Raw genomic sequence first — 20,198 nt, 5'->3', positions numbered from 1 at the left:
TTTCCCACTTCAGCGGTCACTTGCGAAGCGGGTTTATTCCTTCCGATGGAAAAGCCATCTACCTTATCCTCGTGCGGTTTCATGATATCGGCAAGAGATTCTCACTCTTTCTACATATTGTGCCTGGGCGTACAGCACGCGCTGGAGGGATTGAACTCTCCGGAGGGCTGTGGACATTGCACGAAGCAGAGTGGACCCTCCGAAGGCGCCTACGCGTCGCCGCGTCGTCCGACCTAGACCCGAAGCTTAGTGACTCACATGGACGTTGCCCCCACGCAGAGGAGTCTCAGAATACAGACGGGGCGACTAGGGACATCTATGACGGTAAACGTCTACCTCCCCATCAGGCTCCCACTAATCCCAGGCCTTGGCCGAAGCAGTCTTGCACCGCGGTAGCAGAGCCGATAGCCTAGAGCCGTTTATTGGGCGCTACGAATGTCTATCAAATGCGTCTGTACGTAGCTCATAGCCACTTCAGTGTGTCGCATAGGCGTCGTCATCGTCTTGCTGTCCCCCCTCCGTTCTGTGATTGGTTCCTTCGTTGAGGTGAAAATCGCAGAAGGCAGCATGGGGAAACCCAGGCTAGAGAACCATGGCCTGGACTGCTTATTTTACTGATGTGGTGTGTATCATATAGGCTAAAAAACACCATATGAAGGGGCTTAAAGTTCTCTGGCACTGTGCTTGATTGCAGATGTGGGCCAGGCTGTTAAAAACAATTATGCATAGTGGCTTCAAAAATGTCTGATAATAGTAATAATAATTTATAGTATTGAAAGCATTGGACCCAGAGTGCCTAGACTCTTTTATTCACCACACAGGATCAACTCAGTGGGGATGATGAGAGTGGAGATTGTCCCCAACCTGATCGAAAACAGATGCAACCTGCCAAAGGAGAGGGTGAGTGTATTTCTCAGTGAACACAAGATAATCTGTGTTAAATTCTAAATTCACATTTTAAATAATATAATTATATCAGTGTTGCTAGTGCGAGCAAATAGTTAGTGATTAGAGTTCTCTGACGGGCATCAACACAGGGCATCAATATTAATGCTTCTTGCTGACTATAAATGGATTATGTAGGTTTAGGCAAGGGTTAGGGTTAGGGTTAAGGTTACTTTCCTAGTATCAGGGAGGCTTGGCGAGATAGCTGAAGTTTGTCTCTTTAGGGGCAGCCGTGGCCTACTGGTTAGCGCTTTAGACTTGTAACCGGAGGGTTGCCGGTTCGAACCCCGACTGGTAGGCCACGGCTGAAGTGCCCTTGAGCAAGGCACCTAACCCCCTCACTGCTCCCCGAGCGCCGCTGTTGTTGCAGGCAGCTCACTGCGCCGGGATTAGTGTGTGCTTCACCTCGCTGTGTATTCACTGTGTGCAGTGTTTCACTAATTCACGGATTGGGATAAATTCAGAGACCAAATTTCCCTCATGGGATCAAAAGAGTATATATACTTATACTATACTTATACTTATAAAATATATGATATTTTACATTGCATTTTTATATTTTAATGCACTGATAATTCCTTGGAATTACATTTCTAGTTAAATTTAGTTCCCATCCTTTGTTTCTTCACTCTTTTCAAACTTGCATTGCTTTAAATGTAAATGAAAATCAGGTTTATAGGCCAAGTATACTTCCATACAAGGAATTTGTGTTCTGCATTTTACCCATCCAGGAGTAGTGTACAACACACACCCACACACAGTGTACACCCATTCAAACACACACACACACACACACACTCTTAGAGCAGTGAGCACATTAGGAGCACACATACACATCCGGAGCAGTGGGCAGCCTTAATCCGGGAGCAGTTTGGGGTTAGGTGCCTTGCTCAAGGGCACCTCACCCGTGGATGTGGGAGAGCACTGTTCAATCACTCCCCCCACCCACATTTTTCCTACCAGTCAGGGATCGAACCTGCCATCCTTCGGACACAAGTCAGATTTCCTAACCAGTTGGCCAAGGATGCCCACAATAGCTTTACTCTATTACATACCAATGTACATGGAAGAAATTAAGCATTCTTTCAATAATCTGGGAGGGTACCAACAAATGTTGCTGAAGACCTGTATACAGTATATCATTCAGCATTACTTGTGTCTTTCCCGATGTGTAAACTGGCATGCCGTTGTTTATCCAACCTGGTTTTAACTTTTCTGCCCTTTGATTGGTTTAGAGGCTATCACGTGACTCATGGGAGCCATGTTGTAACCTAACCTACATCCATGTCCAGTATCCATAACATGAAAGTGCTGGCTAGCTTCATCAATTAGTAATTTATTTGTATTTAATTTAACTTTTAATCTGTTTAATCTTGGTTCTCTGAATGAGAACAAAAGAACACTTAATGTCTGATTCTGTTTTTTTACAGGTGTCTTATTTTAGAGTTGGCTGCCCACCAAATCGACACATTCGTGTTGCCAGGTAAGAACTTGAGTAATGCGTTGCCTATGGCTGTGATGCTCAGTTGTTGCTGTTGTTGTTAATAGTAGTAGTTGTAGTTGTAGTCCCAGGTTTGCAGTCACATCTCAGGTTTTGCTTTCATCATCTCTGTTTTGTGTTGCAGGCCATGGGATATGGAGTGCGAAATGAACACATTCCATAACTACACCATCCCTTGGTAATGTGCCACTGTCACAAAAACAGAATTTAATTAAATAAAGCATGTAGAAATGCAATCTCCCTTCATGTTGCATGTGATATGACAAGTAGTTTAAAGGCTCATTCATGCTCAATGTTGAATATGGATATTGACCATCCATTTTCTCTGTATTTTTGCATAAATCAGGTTTTAGGTCAACTTTATGTACCATGTAAAATTTGATTTGTTCATGTTATTAACCTTTTGGGGGATTGATGCAGGTCTGTGTTAAGGACTCCACAAGCTGATGATGTGGTGAGTTGTGTGGAAGAGTAACAACATATAAATATATTTATGAAAAAGAAAAAAATGGAGATGTTTAGGCTTAAACAAAAAATAGAGGATAAACTAAACAATGACCTCATATTCAAAAGTAAGTATGAAAAGCACTAAAAAGCTGAGTAGTCAATTCTAGTTTTCCTGTTAAATTATGAAGAATAAATATAAAATTAAATGTCTGCATTAGAAATTTCATAGAGCGGTGGAGTTGAGAATTGGTGTCCATCAATCAAATTGTGTTATATACACTGTTTGGCCAAAGGAATTTATTGAAGTGGTATTTCGGAACTATTGAAAACTAATTTGTCCCTAATAAATTTCAATGTCATATCAGAAACAATAATACAACTTAAACAGCTTAATTGCAATATAATTTATCGTAAACCTGCTAAATACCAACCATTTCGTTCGAAAATTCTAAAACAACAATGTTTTTTAATACTTCAAAATAACATTTGCTAAATTAACCTTACATATTTCAGTAGCCATAGGTGTGTAGATTTGAACAAAATCTAGTTTGGTTCTTACCGGGGCTTTTACTGCCTGAAATATCCAATTTTGTTTACCACGCTCGGAGTTTAGTGCTGGGCTGGTGGGTGCTTATTCCCAACCATTCTCACAGCACATCAACGGTTAGTCCGAGAATTCTCGTCAGCAATTCAAAATTCCACTGGAGCTCCAAGCGGATTTGTACACGCAGCCTTACAACACTGTTTACAGATCTTCGAATCACGATAAAATGTAATTTTTGGTACATAGCTAATTTAGATAAACGCATGGTGTGGGTGTTTGCGTTTCTTTAGGAATCCACCGTCTTGGTTTGTATAGAAATGAATATTAAGTGACATACACGTAAGAGGTTGGACATACGTGACGGTTGGTAATATGTCACGTTCCTATACTTAATAACAACATTATTTACTTACAATTTGTCTCCCTGTGATAGGTTGTGGAATATGACTGGAATAATTATGGCTGTGTGTTCAAAATGCACTACCAGTCTGTGTTCAAACCTGTTTTGGAGCTGTAAGTTGATGGCATTAATAAATCAAGTATCAATTTTGGGACTTACTGTATGGCGTCAATTTAATGTCTAATGTATTGAGAATCGAAACTCAGAATCTGAGAATGTAAACTCAGAATCTGTAACTAAGACATAACATTCTATAAACTTGGTTTTGATCCTCAATACATTAGACATGAAATTGACACCATATTACTGTATATGTTTTGAAGTATTGACAATATGACATGAGAACAAATGAAGAGTTTGGTTCCAAAACGCTATATCCAGCATTTTAATGAATTTTCATAAATGTTTTTTTTTTTTCACATTTTGTTTTCCAAGTCATTTTAGTAAAACTGTAATTGGGTATTGTTATTTGATTTATCTTTACTCAATCAAAACAATATGTAATTGTGTATTTCAGGCAATATCAATCAAATTAAGTATAAGTATAAGTATTTATACTCTTTTGATCCCGTGAGGGAAATTTGGTCTCTGCATTTATCCCAATCCGTGAATTAGTGAAACACACTCAGCACACAGTGAACACACAGTGAGGTGAAGCACACACTAATCTCGGTGCAGTGAGCTGCCTGCAACAACAGCGGCGCTCGGGGAGCAGTGAGGGGTTAGGTACCTTGCTCAAGGGCACTTCAGCCGTGCCTACTGGTCGAACCGGCAACCCTCCGGTTACAAGTCCGAAGCGCTAACCAGTAGGCCACGGCTGCCCCTACTGCCCAGTTGTGCAATTTGATTGATATTGCCTGAAATACATAATTAAACTATTTAATGTTTTTAAAAACGGAGATATAGCATTTTGGACGCAACCTTCCAAATATAAATGGAGTTTGTTGTCTTTTTCTCTAAAGGTATGATGGAGACACATTTGTCAAAACCGTCGATGCTAACTTCATTGTCTGGGAGACATTTGGTCGTAACGACTATTCTTATAATACCACCATGCGTCAGGTTAAGAACATTTTGTGTGTACTTGTTTGAAAAAACGGAGTATACTGTAATGGATACAATAGTATACTTGCAGTACACAATATTTTGATCTCCTTTATATCTATATGTGAATATATCTATGTGTTTTGTTTTTTGCACTGTGTGTATGTGTCAGTGGTGCTTGCTGCTCTTTGGAATAGGGGAAGCTCTGATAAAAATTATTGTAATTGTAATGTAATGTAGCCAGGCTACACAGTTATAGCGAGCTATCTGGCTACAACTTAGCCTAAATACAAAACAAACAAAAGCAAGTCACAAACTCTGTAATTCCACATTACGGTTTTATTTACAGTAGGATATGTACAAAGACAAATAGAAACCAACTATATTGTTCACAAATGGGGCGTGCCACGGCAAAATGAGTCCTATGTCACTAAAATGAATTCGGAGATATAGCAATTTGAAAGGAGAGAGGGTCAAAACAATCCTAAAATATTATTTTTGTATTATAATTTGACTACAAATACATTCCTTAACCTCTAATGCATCTCTCAGCGAAATATTACACTGACTGAAAAACAACCTCGAAATATGACTTTAAAGGCAAAATAAATGCTTAGATGAAACTTTTGTCACAAAGTCTGCCGTGGTTCGGTCCTACATAGCCTACAGACACTCGGTTTAATTTCCTAACCAAAGCTACTGGGCCCTATCATGACAGTCAAAAGCGTATCGTCACTCGTCAAAAGCTTATTCAAATTTAGTAGGATGTCTAGTCCAACATTTATCCTGCAGAGGAGTTGCTTATATCTCGTGACAGTGCGTCTTCAGCTGTGCTCCATACGTGTCTCTCGCCTCTCTAATTGCAAATGATGGTGAATAACTACTCATCATGAGATGTACAGTATTTCGTAATATCTTTATTCTAATTATGTTTCCCATTGTAATCGTGCAATTTGTAATGTTTTGCCTGGACGTGCGCTGGTGTGTGTTCATGGATGATAGAAGGATGGTGCGTTGTGCACCCGCCAATATGACTGTTGACAATGCGCTCTTAAAATAACATATAAACAACTCGCATAGACTTCTGACCAGGTGTACAATAGCGATTTTTAGACAATGCGCCAGGCCACTCCCTAGGTTGTTAATTACCACACCCCTGGGCGCATTGTTTAAAAAATAAACGTGCAAAATACCGAGTTTTACGCCAAGCGCCAGAGTGCAAAATACAGCCCACTATCTTCCTTGGTTTGACTCATTTCTAGTAGGCTATAGCTATAACCTCTTCAAGAGCTAGACTAGTCTTGGATATTCACTCCAAATAGCCTATAAAATGTGTCACGACACTCGTCGAAGGTTGATTTTACGGTTCACGGATTATTTTCAATCAATTTTGACAGGCAGTGGTGCTAAAGTCGTCAGAGTTAAAAACAGCCGGTTATCCCAGATATGACAGATAATGAGGTTGTCACTTTCATTTATCTATTAATGCAAAGATTGATGGTGATTTATTTACACAATATATCAGAAGGCGATGCATCTACTCATTATGTAGCCTACAACAAACAGCTGATTTTTTTTATGTGTACTGTAAGTGTAAGCCACATGCATAGTTTAGTTACGCTATAGTTTAAACGGAAAACCATATGTGTGAGGGTATTAGCTGCATAGATTAAATGCAGATACATGAATCTAGCTAGTTGTATGTTTGCGAGACTGAATTAAGCGTCACACGTAGGCTTCATGAAAGCGTAGAGGCAGTTTCTTGAGAGCAGCAGCTAAGCTACTATGATTTAGGGGAAACTGTGTAATTAAGTAGTATTGGTGGGTGGTATCGGGGAATTTTAACGGGTACATGAGCCCAGTATTGGCCAGGTGCCAGTATCGGTATCGGGCCATCCCTAGTGTGTACTGTATGCTAAATTGTGGTAGCTGATGTGATTTGATTTGTTTGGCTCTACAGGCTGGTTGTCTTCGAGAGGCACTGACCTGGGATGCGGTTATGCAGCTATACCCAAATAAACCGATAGGCGACCTCCGGGGGCCTGAGGTAGGTAACACAATTTCTTTCTTTTTTTTACATTTCTTTTTTTTGGGGGGGGAGGGGGGGGTTATGCCTTTAATGCGACAGGACAGTGAAGAGAGTGACAGAAAGCAAGGGAGGGAGAGATGAGGTGGGATCGGGAAATGTCCTGGGTCAGTCTCAAACCTGGGTCCCCGTGAGCACATAGTCCCAAATGTGGTATGGGCGCTGTAGCCAGTTGCACTACAGCGACAGCGTAAACCAATTTCAAACGTTGGGAGAGAAAACTCCCCATGATGATAGTATGCTACTGGTAATGAAGATTATAGTGATTATAACTAGATGTACCACATAGCGGTACGAAATATGACCGCCGCTCAGTCCTGCACTGCAAAAACTGCTTATCTAACAAAATCTAACCAAGTGTTATTAATCTTATATCAAGATAAAAAAAACTAGTTGGTATTGATTTCAGTATAAAGAGACTTACCTAGCGCTTTCTTGTCAAATCATTTGACTTAATTAAAAAAAAAAATTGACTTATTTTAAGACATCTCATCTTGAAAACAAGCAAATTTGTCTGCCAGTGCACTACCACTACTATGATACAATGTTACCATTCTTCCATAATGCTTTACAAAGTCCATATTTTCACATTTGTTTGTTTTTCTTTGCCGGTAAGTCTGTGAAATAGGCCGTGAAATAGGTATTAAGTTTTTATATAAATGGTCTTAAAAAGACTTGAATTTGACTTGAAGAAACCTGTAGGAACCCTGTATATATTGTCCTGTCCTGAATCTGGCAATATCATTGCCATGGTGGAAGGATTCTCTGGGGCTGAGCAAAAGTGAAAAATATGTGGTGTGTGCCTTACGGAAATAAACGCAATTTTTTATTTAGCCCTATGAGCCCTACTCTATTTTTGGCCATTCTCACTACCTTTATAAGTTATAAACATTTATCCATTGTAAGTGCCATTTACACATGCTATATTTTTTCAGCACAGTCTAGGCTACCCAGATCTGTCACCATTTCATATATTAGTACTTGCATTGATTTGACTTTGAAATAATACAAAGACAAAAGGCGTATTATACAATTCTTACATTTTAAAATGTATTTCACCACAGCAAGCTGCCAGCTGGACATGACTTTCATGTATGTTTAGGCCAGACTGTCCTGAATCTGGAAATATAACAACCATGGTGGAGGACTTTGGGGCTGAGCAATTTACAGACGTGGTGTACACCTTACAGAAATCATTTTTTTATTTAGTGATGAAAAATGACCTTTCTGTGCTCCATATCTGTGACACGAACTGATCTTACCTGACTTGGCCTGAGTGTTAGCCTGTGTGTGCACTCATGATGATTCTCTACTACATCGCCATGAACAAAGTAAAGGCAAAAAAGTGTTTCTGTGTCAAACAAATTGGGATACAATGTGTGCCTTGAATTGAATGCCATGCAGGAATGGGCATTTGGAGGCTGTGTTCTTTCCATGCATCAATGTAGACAATTTCTTACTATCGCGAACTCTTGTCAGGGGAGGTCATTCATTTTGGGTGTCACCTATGACTTGAACAAATAGCCTGCTATGCCACCCGATGTACTATTATTGTTACAGTTTTTAATCAATGCAACTAACATTATGTGTAAAGTGACGCAATATAAACCGTAGCCTATGCCTCCCGTCTGTTATGACATGTACAACAATGTTTTTCCCAATTTCCGACGGAAGGTTTTGACTGAGCGTGTTCAGTTCAGAGCGTGAACAGTTCGCGACATTATTATTTTATGTTAAGCAAGGGGGTCAGTCGTGTTTATGACGTACAGACAGCCTTATAGCCCATTTTGCTTAGGCCTCACTTTTAACGACAGTAGGTTGTGAGCGTATGTTGACAAAAAATAACCATGCAATTAAAATAGTCAACTTAAAACTTTGCTATTATTAATGTATAGCACAAAACCATAACCAGTAGGCCTACCAGAACCTCGCATATTAGCGTCATGATTTGTGTACGTTTATCTATGGCTGACCGTTTTTGCGCTACGCATGTTCTTTCATAGCGCAACACGACCTGTCCCTCACCATATCGCAACCTCTTGTCAACCTTATACAATCTGTTGCTGAAGACAAAAGCGCCCTCTCCAGATTGTCGTTATCAGATGCGCAAACCTCCTGCATGAGCACACACAGTATTGCTGCTCATTGGAAAACTGAGTTGTCTGTAAAACTCAAAATTACCATGTTTTCATTAAATGCGGATGAGGCAACAAATGGAAATATGAACAGTATCTAGACTGTTCTGATTCATTACTTTGATGAGGAAATGTGAAGTCTTGCAAACTTGATTTTATAGATTTTACTTGGTGTTGAATTGCATATTAAGAAAAAAAATCTCCCCTTTAAATACTTTTGGCCTGACGTAATTAAATAAGAGTGTAAGTTAAAGCCTTGCTACAATATTGCTGCAGTAGAAAAGAACAGCAATGGCTAATCAGCAATGGTCAGGGATGGTATTGAAATATTGTTTTGTTCATCAGGAAAACTCAATCTCAATCAAGAACACTCTTAATTCGCCTTATTCACATGGCTGCCAATGGCGGCTAAAACGAGGCTACAGGGTACACAAACCATAGGATTGTTATGTTCTATGCCTTCACCTGTAGGTGGCATTAATTATATAGTAACTTAAGAGTACCCTGTAGCCTCGTTTTGGTGTTTATTTGGTGCTTTACTTTGCTGTTTGCATCTTTTTGTACATTAAAAACCAATAGGTCGTGACTGCAAAAGGGGTGCTATCTCTATAGGTTGATATGAACAACTTACAGTATGGCCTGAAAAAAGTTTTTTTTTTCACTTTAATCCCTGAAATCAACTAGGTTCTATTCTGTGTAAATTTGTCCATGAAGCAGGACATTCCGTCACGTTACTACCACGACAAATCTTTGCGTTGCCACTGCACTGCTGTCATGTTCATCTTGGCATGTTCAAACACTTGTAAATAGTAATTATTTGAGGTTTAATCTTACCTTTAATATTATTTATTCTATCCGAATGGGTGCGATGTAGGTATTAAATTTCATCTGAAGTGGTATTAAAAAGGTCTTAAAAAGTCTTAAATTTAGGTCTGACAATTCTGGGGGTACCCTGTATATGAAGTGATTATTTTGCTGTCACTTCATCTGTTTTATAACCCAGAAGGATGTAAATGATATCAAATGATAGCTCCGTGTCCTCTTTCATCTGACATGTGTGGCATATCTATCAGATCACGATTTCATGAGCTATATGAAGTGATTATTTTGCTGTCACTTCATCTGTTTTATAACCCAGAAGGATGTAAATGATATCAAATGATAGCTCCGTGTCCTCTTTCATCTGACATGTGTGGCATATCTATCAGATCACGATTTCATGAGTAATTCAAACGAGCATTGTTGGTTGTTCAACATGACGTAATTATTTTGCAGTCACTTCGTCTGTTTTTATAACCCAGAAGGATCGATATACTAGCAATCATGGCTCCAAACGGGAGAGAGGAGTAGGCTACAACGAATATGTTGAGCAGTAGGGAAAATGAAGGTAGGCCTAGAGACAATGAGCCCAGCACTAGTACTAGTGATTTTGGTAGTAACATTAATATCAGTGGCGACGTAAGCAGTGCTTACGTTAGTGCAGCTGCCCCTGTCAGCAATAAATGTCGCAAAACTGTAAGAAAATATGACTCTAATTACCTCAAATATGGATTCTTTTGGAGTGGAACAGAGGATGAGCCCAGGCCGTAATGTGTGGTGTACGGTGATGTTCTTAGTAATGAATGTATGAAACCAACACATCTCAAACGGCATCTTACAACCAAGCACATAGTGCTAAAAGACAAACCAGTTGATTATTTTTTCCTGAGAAAACACGAGGAACTAAAGCAGTCTAAAATCAAAATTACAGTTCTGTGCTACACCCATAGTCAAAGCACAAGAACCTTCATATCGTGAATGGCGCTATAATCTACAAGCTAAACACAGTTTACACTCCACTTTCACACGATTTCAACTGAACGAGTAAACTGAACATAGTTAATGGATATGGACTAGGCTATTTGTTTGTTTTGCACTTAATTGAAATGTGCTGTAGGCCTAGGCTACATTTTCACATGCACTTGTGCATATTTCTCAATGTAAAAAGTTACTTATTTCCAACTGAACTGCTATATGGAGTATTTTTTGTTTGTTAAAGTTAAAACATTTAGGAGCACTGCAGCCAACAGTTAAACATGACAGTGCATTAATTGCAAAGATTAATCTGAATGACTGACAAAATTTACAGAAAACAAGATTTTAAAGAATATCAGTGCCTACTTTATTTTCAGCCCGTTCTATCCACCTCCACACTGTCATGACCCCAACCCTAATCCTAACCCTAACCCAACCCTAACTTATGACAAAAAACGAATGACGCTTAATAACAGAAGTGTTATGTCATGAACGTGTCATAAACAAGTCATAAACGTTTATGACATAACACTTCTGTTATTAAGCGTCATTCGTTTTTTGTGTCATGTCACTCTTATTCTGCCGATACTGTCAAGTAAAGTGTAACCATAGCTACTTACAGGAATTCGGTGCTCTCTTTCTGCAGACTGCGGCCGTTGCATTCCCTCTATACTGTATCACAGTTGTGTTTATAGTTTGCTGCAAAAACACACACTTGGTTAATTTATTATTGAGCTTCTCAACTGTAGGGGGACCCTAAGAGCAAATCTTCTTTAGTGCTGCTTTAAGTTACTTGTGTACACATGTCATGTCTTTTCCCCTACAGTTCTACCAGTCCTGTTTTATATTGGAGGAGGGCCGTATAGGAAATTTGACACAGCCATACGATATCTTAAACCAAAGCTCTAGCAACCACATAACCTTCTCTCAGGACGACAGTGCTGTTTATGTCTTTAAAGCCAGGATTGTGGACCCAAATTACAGGTGATAACAGACGACACACTTGAATTCTTACTTAAATCTACATTGGGCAAAGCACACACATTAAGCCAACACTATACCAACATACCTTTTCCATCTATATTTGCATTTTATAGTTATATAAATCCTGGAGGCCTAGTAACTGATGTGATTATAGAACATAGTTTAAACAAACACATACCTCTCTGATATCCTCTGGTGATATTGATAATGACTAGATGGAAGCAAATTCATACCGTCTGTTTCCTTTCATGATTTTCCTTACTCAGCTTCTGCGATCTGACAACCACCTTTGCTGCCCAGACCTATGGAATCACTAAAACGTAAGAGACACGATTTAACCATTGTCATGATGACACATGAAATACTGTTTGGTTTCCCTCAAACTGATCCAATTGAAATTTAACAACATGCTTGTTTTCCATCTCACTGTATTTGTTTTTGTGTATGTCTTCACAGGAAGTATGAATATCTCATCCCTTATGTCACACTCATCTTTACATTCATAACACTTTGTATCTTAGCTTACAGTTACTACAGATATGTTTACATATTCCGTGAATTACAAATGAGGAAAAAATGCTATTGAAAACACTTGAAAATAGACATTCTGTCGTACAGTGGTTCTTTTGAACCCAAATGTTGGTATGTAGCCTACATATGCTGTTGTGTGTTAGATGAGTGGCATTGCAATAAGTATAGTATGTAGATCAGTATGTTGCATAACTAGAGGATGTATTTCTTTAACGTTTCTTAGTCAATGGAAGTATATACATTTTATCTAACTTTGTAGAAATATGTATTATTGGCATATAGGTTAATGCTGTTGCTGTTGCATTAGCAGTCATTTACTGTAAATTACATATTGTTAATGTAAACAATGTTTAATTATTTCTAATCCTGTACCTTTACTGAAGAGCTTTAAGAATAATTTTAACATTTAAGTTATGTTGGTTTTCTGAGACACTGGTATAAACTGTGCTTTCTGTATTTTTAATGAACAAAGGTTTCCCCTAATAAAATGTCTTGCAAATGTATTGGCAGTCAGTGTAGAAACTTATATTTTTTTTACTAAATAACATCTGTAAGAAGAAGGGCCCTATCGTGCACCCGATGTAAGACTTGCATAACCCCTTGTCAGTCAATACTGAAAGTAAATCATTTATATCTGTTTTGTCATTGCCTATAAGACCTGTGAAGTTAGTTTCAGTTCAGTTTGCCTATGAGTTCAACTAATAGGCAAGTGCAGAATGCATGTAGGATATACTCTGCTAATCACACACAGGTTTTAATAAAGCAAGTACTAATGGAATTGTGCAAGCAGATCCCTTCAGATGAGTTGACTGTCAAAATACCGATGGGCTGTTTGGTGTTGCACTGATGCCTCTTAAAGGGAATGACAGAAAACATACAGTTATGTGCAGAATAACAGCAGTGTGTTTTTAAAAAAATAATAACGCTCAGAATCCTTAGAATAACTGTTAATTCCATAATATTAATGCATTGGGAACACTGCACATTCAATTTCAAATCAAAACATGACCAAAATTGATCAAGTTTGTTATACCTTTACAGAAAGTGAAGAAAAAGGAATGTTAGGCCGTTCAAAAAAATAGCAGTGTTTGCATTTTTCTTTACAAACTCAGACATTTAAACTGAAAAATGTCTCAAGATTTTGGTTTACTTTGAATCACTGCACTAATATCTAGTTGCATTACCATTATTTCTGAGAATTGCTTCACATCTGTGTTGCATGGAGTCGACCAAACTACTGGCACCTGTGAACAGGTATTCCAGCCCAGGACGATTGAACTACATTCCACAATTCCTCTGCATTTCTGGGTTTTGCCTCAGAAACAGCATTTTTGAAGTCACCCCACAGGTTTTCTATAGTATTGAGGTCTGGGGAAAGAAGAACAACTTTCATGTACTGTACACTGCATTAGCCATGTGGAACAGGAAGTGAGGTACAGTGTTAAGCATAAGTGAATACACCCATGCTAAAGTTGACTAAAAAGAGGAAATCGATATTAATGCCTTAATTAAAAAAAATGGAAAAATTCAACCTGTGAATGAATGATGTGTCGCAAATAAATAGATGTTCTTCCTTAAAATACAGGGGGCATATGCAAATACCCCTATGTTAAATTCCCATAGAGGCAGGCAGATTTTTTTTTAAAGGCCAGTTCTTTCATGGATCCAGGATACTATGCATCCTGATAAAGTTACCTTGGCCTTTCGATTTAAAATTTATTTTCATGGCCTATGCTTTATTAGGTAGCCCTACATTTCCCGCGAAACGCGTTTTTGCCGCAGGCTTGTCAGTATAGTCTACCATACTGTATAAGTAAGGGTCTGTATAAGTAAGTAGGCCTACATTCAGGATTTTCTTTATGTCGAATAGATCTTTCGCCTTTTACGAAAGATTTCCTTTGAGGACCAACAAGTGAATTGTTACAAACTTGTGTGCTTCAATGTGGGCTCCTCTGTTGAATGTAAAAGTGGGTGAATTAGTGCTGTTTAGTTTCAACCCACGTGCGTCAACTAGGCTACGTCGATTCCACGAGAATTTGATGCATAACCATTATCGACATTGCATTCTTCTTAACTAGGCGTTTGGTAACTTAAATGCAAATGTAGGCTACTATTTCGTGAAATCTTTGCACAGGACACGTGAGCAAAGCATGGCACATCTTCCGTGTACCGTTTTCGAAGAAAAGAAGGGGGCATTCCTAGCCTGGCGGGCCATCCTAGGGCATTCCATTAGACTCGAGCGCCTCCCCGTGAGCACACAATGCAATGTCTTGAGTCTTATGATTATCATAAGTATTTCAAGGGAACAGTTTTCTGTTGAAAGCACCTTTGCATGAAACTGATTTGCATGAATCTTATTATTGTGTCTTCCAACATTGTGTAATACGTGTGTGTATTGTGTCAAATTGTCGCTAGTGCATTCTAGCCCAACAAGTCTGCTTGTCTGTTCGTTCGTACCCTGAGTTCGATTTTTCAAGATGGCTGCGCCCATAAACAATACATGTGGACCTATGTATAGTGATGGCGAGATGAAGCTTCTTGAAACCTTGAAGCTTTCCAGCCAAATGTGTTGAAAAGTGGTTCATTTCTAGAGGCTTCGAATGCACCCTAGGACACCTACTGGTCAATAAAAATACAACACATAAAAATTCCACACACAAGAGCAATACAAAAAGCGTAATTTGGTCTGCAAATGCTTGATACATTCGTAAGTACAGGCATTGGGGAATACAAGCGATTCCCATGTTGAAATATTTCCTCTCTTTGTAGCCTAACAGTATATAGGCGATCTGTGAAAATCGTGAAAATTCATGAATAACCTAACGCCTTGCCCAGTGTCCCAAAGAGAAACTTCCTTGCAGTGAAATATTTTCTCTCTTTGTAACAAATGAAGTAGAAGGTGATCCGCGAAAATATATTATCTCGAGGAGGTCGCACGATTTCTAGTCCAACTAGACTAGTATCATATCCTACAATCAGCCTTCTTTCAGAGAAAAAAAAAACTATATTAAATTGTAGGCTGACGTTGGGTAAAATGACACAGAAGAGAGCAAAGTGCTTTTGTAACTGAGTATGAACAGAGGGCAGTGAAAGTGCTTTGGTTACTGGGTAGTATAAATGAACAGAGAGCAGTGAAATATATGCCTACAACCAACCAACGACTGACAACTAACCGCGAGTAGGCTACGTATCCGAGTATGGGGCATCTTAATAGTCGAAGCGTCCTGCCTAAAGTGAACCACAACTCGAAGCAGTGGAGCCAAACGTCACGTCTGACGTCAAATTACCAATACAACTCAAGCCTCGATACGGGGCTTTGACGTTCTCGACACACGCTTCGGAGCCTCGGTATCAACCGTAACATCACTAAATGTGTACACACTGTTTATTTGCATTTTGTCATATTTGTGTCATCAAATCAGTCTTAGAAACAATAGTGTCCAACCTCCATCTAGCTATGTTACTACAAAGTGTATTTGTGTAAAATACGGTGTAATGTTTCGTTGCGAATTGGTATTGCTACATAACTGGTAACTATCGCTAACAGACATTTAATAACAAGCGGTAGCATTTTCATTTTGTTCCTAGGCCTACTTGTTCATCGGGATGTGACCAATTCGATTTCTCGCGCGGACGGCATCAATGCAGCGAATTGCACCCACCAGTCGACGAATCCAGACTACCTTAGCGCCCTCGATGACAAAAATCAATCTTGAATTTGTTTTTGACAATATGAGGGAGCCCTGTCAATGACAGGGCATCAAAAAATTATTTAAAACTCATAATGGTCCTCTCCACGGAAATCTTTAGTAAAAGGCGAAAGATTTATACGATCTGAAGAGAACCCAGAGTGTACTGATTGTTAAAATGAGCCTGTTCCGGTATTAGTGAATGGAGCCTACAACTCACAGTCAGGGTTGCAACATGATTGAAATTAATTTGAGCATATATAATACACATTCATATATTGTGTTCAGTCTTTTTAGTATAAACATGCTAAGAGTATAAATATTTTGCAAACATAACATTTAAACGTTGCAGTGGGAGAAATCCGCAGTGCATGCTGGGAATCATCTACCCCGCCCTCAAGTTTCTGTGCGACATGTGAGTACACTGAAAGTAGCTTGTGTTTTTCTTCCAGATCTGTATTCTCCGTAATACCCTACCTTTGATTTATGAGTGGTTTGTGGGACTTTCATTTAGTAGGCCTACTGCTTTTTGTAAAGGAGGTGAGTCCTCCACTCATTTTCAACAAACATATAAAAGATATAGCCCACTGTAGATAGGCTCACAAGTGTTCCAGCAATGTTAAAATAGTCCATGATCAATATTCCTAATTTCTGGAAAACTATGTCCATATTCCTGAATGTCTTTATTGGCTGAAATGAGTTATGGCTTAGTCCAAGCTAGTATGTCCGTTTCCCACACACCCATGACTATATAGCTCTATTAGTTGTTCCTTTGTCTTTATACCAATAGCCTACTAATTTGGCATACAAAACACACTGCATTGGATCAACTAATTGAAGATCCATTAATTAAAACTGTGGCCACCCCTCACCCCCCAATCTTCCCCTCCCTTGCCATGATCAACCACTAACACCTCTGGACAATATGCATTCTGTGCTCTTATGCACTATGGCACTTTTCTTGCTATTAGGCTGCGGCTATTTTACTCATGTGTGCTGGAGGGTGTTCTGTCTGGGAGGGTTTGGAGGGTATTTCTGTGTGTAAATGTTGTGCTGCGTTTGGGGCTGGGGGGATGAGAGTGTGTGTGAGAGTAAGAGAGAGGGCGGAGCGTATAGGGCAGGGATGTCAAACTCAGGCCCCGCGGGCTGCTTATTTGTGGCCCGCGAGGTCATTACTCAATCTGTATTAGAAGTGGCCCGCCGCGTAGTTTATACAGCGCATCCATATCTGAGCTGGCCCGACAGTGGCCAGCACGCTATTCTATTCAGCGCATGAGCGCAGCCCAGGGCAACGCAGCCCATCAAGTTGCTACATACTGTACAGTGTATCATACACCGATAACACTTCAAATCCCAAAATGCGTTGCATCGTTAATGCCGCCTTTTCTGTTCATAAACAAAACATGTATCCATGCAACCAGACAAACTATCAACGTAAAAATGGCGAAGCGAAAGATTGATAATCGGAGCTTTCAAGATAGGTGGGAAAACGATTATATGTTCATATTATTCAAGGACAAACCCGTTTGCTTGGTATGTGGATTCACCGTAGCTGTCACTAAAGAGTACAACATAAAACGGCACTACGTTGAACGTGAACTGTCATGAGTTGTTAATAGTTACAATTACAATTTTGATAGTTGTTAAATGTTATTTACAATTTTTATAGTTCACCTGCAAAAATAGGCCAATATATTTTTTCTATTCAGATATTCAATATATTTTTTCTATTAGGCTATATTCAGAAATGCCTGCATTCTATTTTTTCTTGTGTGTGTATAGAGTTTTAATTCAATAAAAACATCGGTTATTCAATAAATGTTGAGCTTGGCCCGCGACATACTCCCAGTTCTTAATTTTGGCCCCCTGTGAATTTGAGTTTGACACCCCTGATATAGGGGATGTTTGTCTGTATGTTTACCTATTTATTTATGAATTATTTATTGCTCTTTTTTTTTTTAAAAAAAACAAAGCACTGACCAAGAGTGGCAACTTGAATTTCATTGTGTTGATACTCTGTATTTTATGAAATGACAAATAAAGCTTCTATTCTATTCTATAACACTGCATTGGATCAACTGATTGAAGATCCATTACTAATGTTATTAATGCAACCATTTAAAAGATTAGGCCTGACGGTTATGAATTTGGTATATATTTGTAACAAGCAGCTTATAAACTTGGCCAAGGAACAGTAGTAAGGATACAAATGACTATTCAGCTCCAAATCAACTTGATACAAGTACAATTGACAGGGCAAAAAGCAGAGGAATGAACACAGGGTGTGTACTAGACATACAGTGCTGTGAAAAAGTATATGTCCCTTCCTGATTTCTTGTATTTTTGCTTATTTGGCACATTTAAACGCTGTAGCTTCCTAGCAGCTCTAGCTGGTAACTGCAGCAACTTGGGCTAGAACCGATTGTTTTCAGGTTTTTTTTTCTTTGTATGGATAGCACTCGGTGACCTCGAGAAATGGAGATCTATGTGAAAAAACGCCCGGAGTTCTCTTGCAAGTGAGGCCTGCAGTTCTTTTAATGTTAGTCTGGGTTCTTTGTGACCTCCTGGATGATACGTCAATGTGCTCTTGGGGGAATTTTGGTAGGCCAGCCATATCTGGGAAGGTTCCATTATTACATTTGTAGATAATCTCAGTGTCCCAGAGCCTTAGAAAAGGCTTTGTAACCCTTTCAAGACTGATAGATGTCAATGACTTTGTTTCTCATCTGTTCTTGCATTTCTTTAGATCACGGCATCATGTGCTACTTTTTGAGACCTTTTAGCCTACCTCACATTGCCAGACATGTTCTATTTAAGTGATGTTTAGATTACACAGGGCTGACAGTAATCATGCCTGGGTCTTTCTATCAAATGTGATTAATTGGTTAATTTAGTGAGTTCATTTTTGTATTTAAAAACTGCATTTCGTACCTACTCAGGTTATTTTAATATTTAAATAAGTTTGATTATCTGAAACATTTACGCAGAAATGTTTCAGATAATCAAAGGGAAGGAGGCACATTTTTCACAGCACTGTGGCAGTGGATTCAGCTGCAGATGCAATTTGTCTGAAAGCATTAAATACCCCATTCACATCTGGTAGGCAGGATCCGATCTTGACCACTTTACACCTTTAAGCAGTTACGTAAACACCTTAGATGTGTAGGCTGATACACTATTATTTTGATACCTCATTCTTATGGTAGGCTACAATAGGTTTCCATTATGACCCAGGGACATAAGACTGGCGAAATAAATTCTAAGCGTGATATTTCACGTAGGCCTATATTCCAAAGTACTACTACTATTGACTGATGCAGTGGTAATTCTTAGTCTCCTCTGCAGTGCAGCCTACAGTAAATGTTATATTATTGCTGTAGCTGTAGCCCTGTAGCTTAAATGTTACAATTATTAACTGTTAATAGCTTGAATGTTATATTGCTTTAAGTCACAGTGTCTTTAAAATGAATAAATGTAAATAAATGTATTGTTTCTTTTAGGATATGTTTTGGCTGGTATAGTCTCGTCTAGCCTGTATTGTTTGCCGGTTTGTCAGGATTCAAGCTATATATTTTTGTGATTGTTTTCTCTGAAGAATGTCCAGTGGCCTAAACCGAGCCCTTTATTGATAACGTCATACTTTACTTTATCTTTGTCATGTATTGTTAGCATCTGTTCTGACCAGTCATAAAGCAAACAGGTGCGTGCTCTGCAACACCCTGCTCAACACGGCCACAACTCTAAATATGTGAGGCCCTGCTTTCAGAGGATAACCTCTATCCCTTGGTGGTGTATATATGACAAAAAAGTTGGCCTTAAATAGCTTATATTCATATAGCTTATATTCATATATGAATAGCTTATATTCATATTCACATTCATATTCAATATTACCTTTCTATTGCAGAGCTGGAAATATCAACAACAACAACAACAACATGTTACATAGCGCTTTCCACGGCACTCAAAACGCTTCACAGGGAAGGTGGAACCTCACTAACCACCACCAATGTGTAGCACCCACCTGGGTGATGCACGGCAGCCATTATGCGCCAGAACACTCACCACACACCAGCTTGAGGTGGAGAGTGAGAGAGT

At 39.0% G+C, this 20,198-nt stretch overlaps 1 protein-coding gene and 2 non-coding genes across 3 annotated transcripts in view; 2 read left to right on the top strand and 1 right to left on the bottom strand.

Annotated features, from left to right (window-relative positions):
- Positions 1-12,466, top strand: part of LOC143138254 (cation channel sperm-associated auxiliary subunit epsilon-like) — a 31,752-nt gene extending 19,286 nt beyond the window's left edge. Inside the window, exons 8-17 of the mRNA XM_076298752.1 lie at positions 822-900; positions 2,376-2,428; positions 2,571-2,624; positions 2,867-2,900; positions 3,871-3,950; positions 4,800-4,899; positions 6,842-6,928; positions 11,723-11,880; positions 12,147-12,200; positions 12,337-12,466. Of these exons, the coding sequence (XP_076154867.1) occupies positions 822-900; positions 2,376-2,428; positions 2,571-2,624; positions 2,867-2,900; positions 3,871-3,950; positions 4,800-4,899; positions 6,842-6,928; positions 11,723-11,880; positions 12,147-12,200; positions 12,337-12,466 (829 nt within the window). The remainder of the gene's footprint in view (positions 1-821; positions 901-2,375; positions 2,429-2,570; positions 2,625-2,866; positions 2,901-3,870; positions 3,951-4,799; positions 4,900-6,841; positions 6,929-11,722; positions 11,881-12,146; positions 12,201-12,336) is intronic.
- Positions 12,467-14,253: 1,787 nt separating this feature from the next.
- On the top strand, positions 14,254-14,372 carry LOC143138739 (U5 spliceosomal RNA). Its single transcript, XR_012990283.1, has one exon. It is a non-coding gene; the product is annotated as a U5 spliceosomal RNA (small nuclear RNA).
- Positions 14,373-16,150: 1,778 nt separating this feature from the next.
- On the bottom strand, positions 16,151-16,265 carry LOC143138738 (U5 spliceosomal RNA). The gene has a single exon (XR_012990282.1). It is a non-coding gene; the product is annotated as a U5 spliceosomal RNA (small nuclear RNA).
- Positions 16,266-20,198: the final 3,933 nt, after the last annotated feature.

Source organism: Alosa pseudoharengus, unplaced genomic scaffold, assembly GCF_046254945.1.
Source record: "Alosa pseudoharengus isolate Yale_2024_CS ecotype anadromous, Long Island Sound unplaced genomic scaffold, YU_APseudo_1.1 YU_APseudo_1.1_scf_21, whole genome shotgun sequence".
In the NCBI taxonomy this organism is placed as follows: Eukaryota; Metazoa; Chordata; class Actinopteri; order Clupeiformes; family Clupeidae; genus Alosa; species Alosa pseudoharengus.
This window is presented reverse-complemented; position numbering and strand designations above follow the sequence as displayed.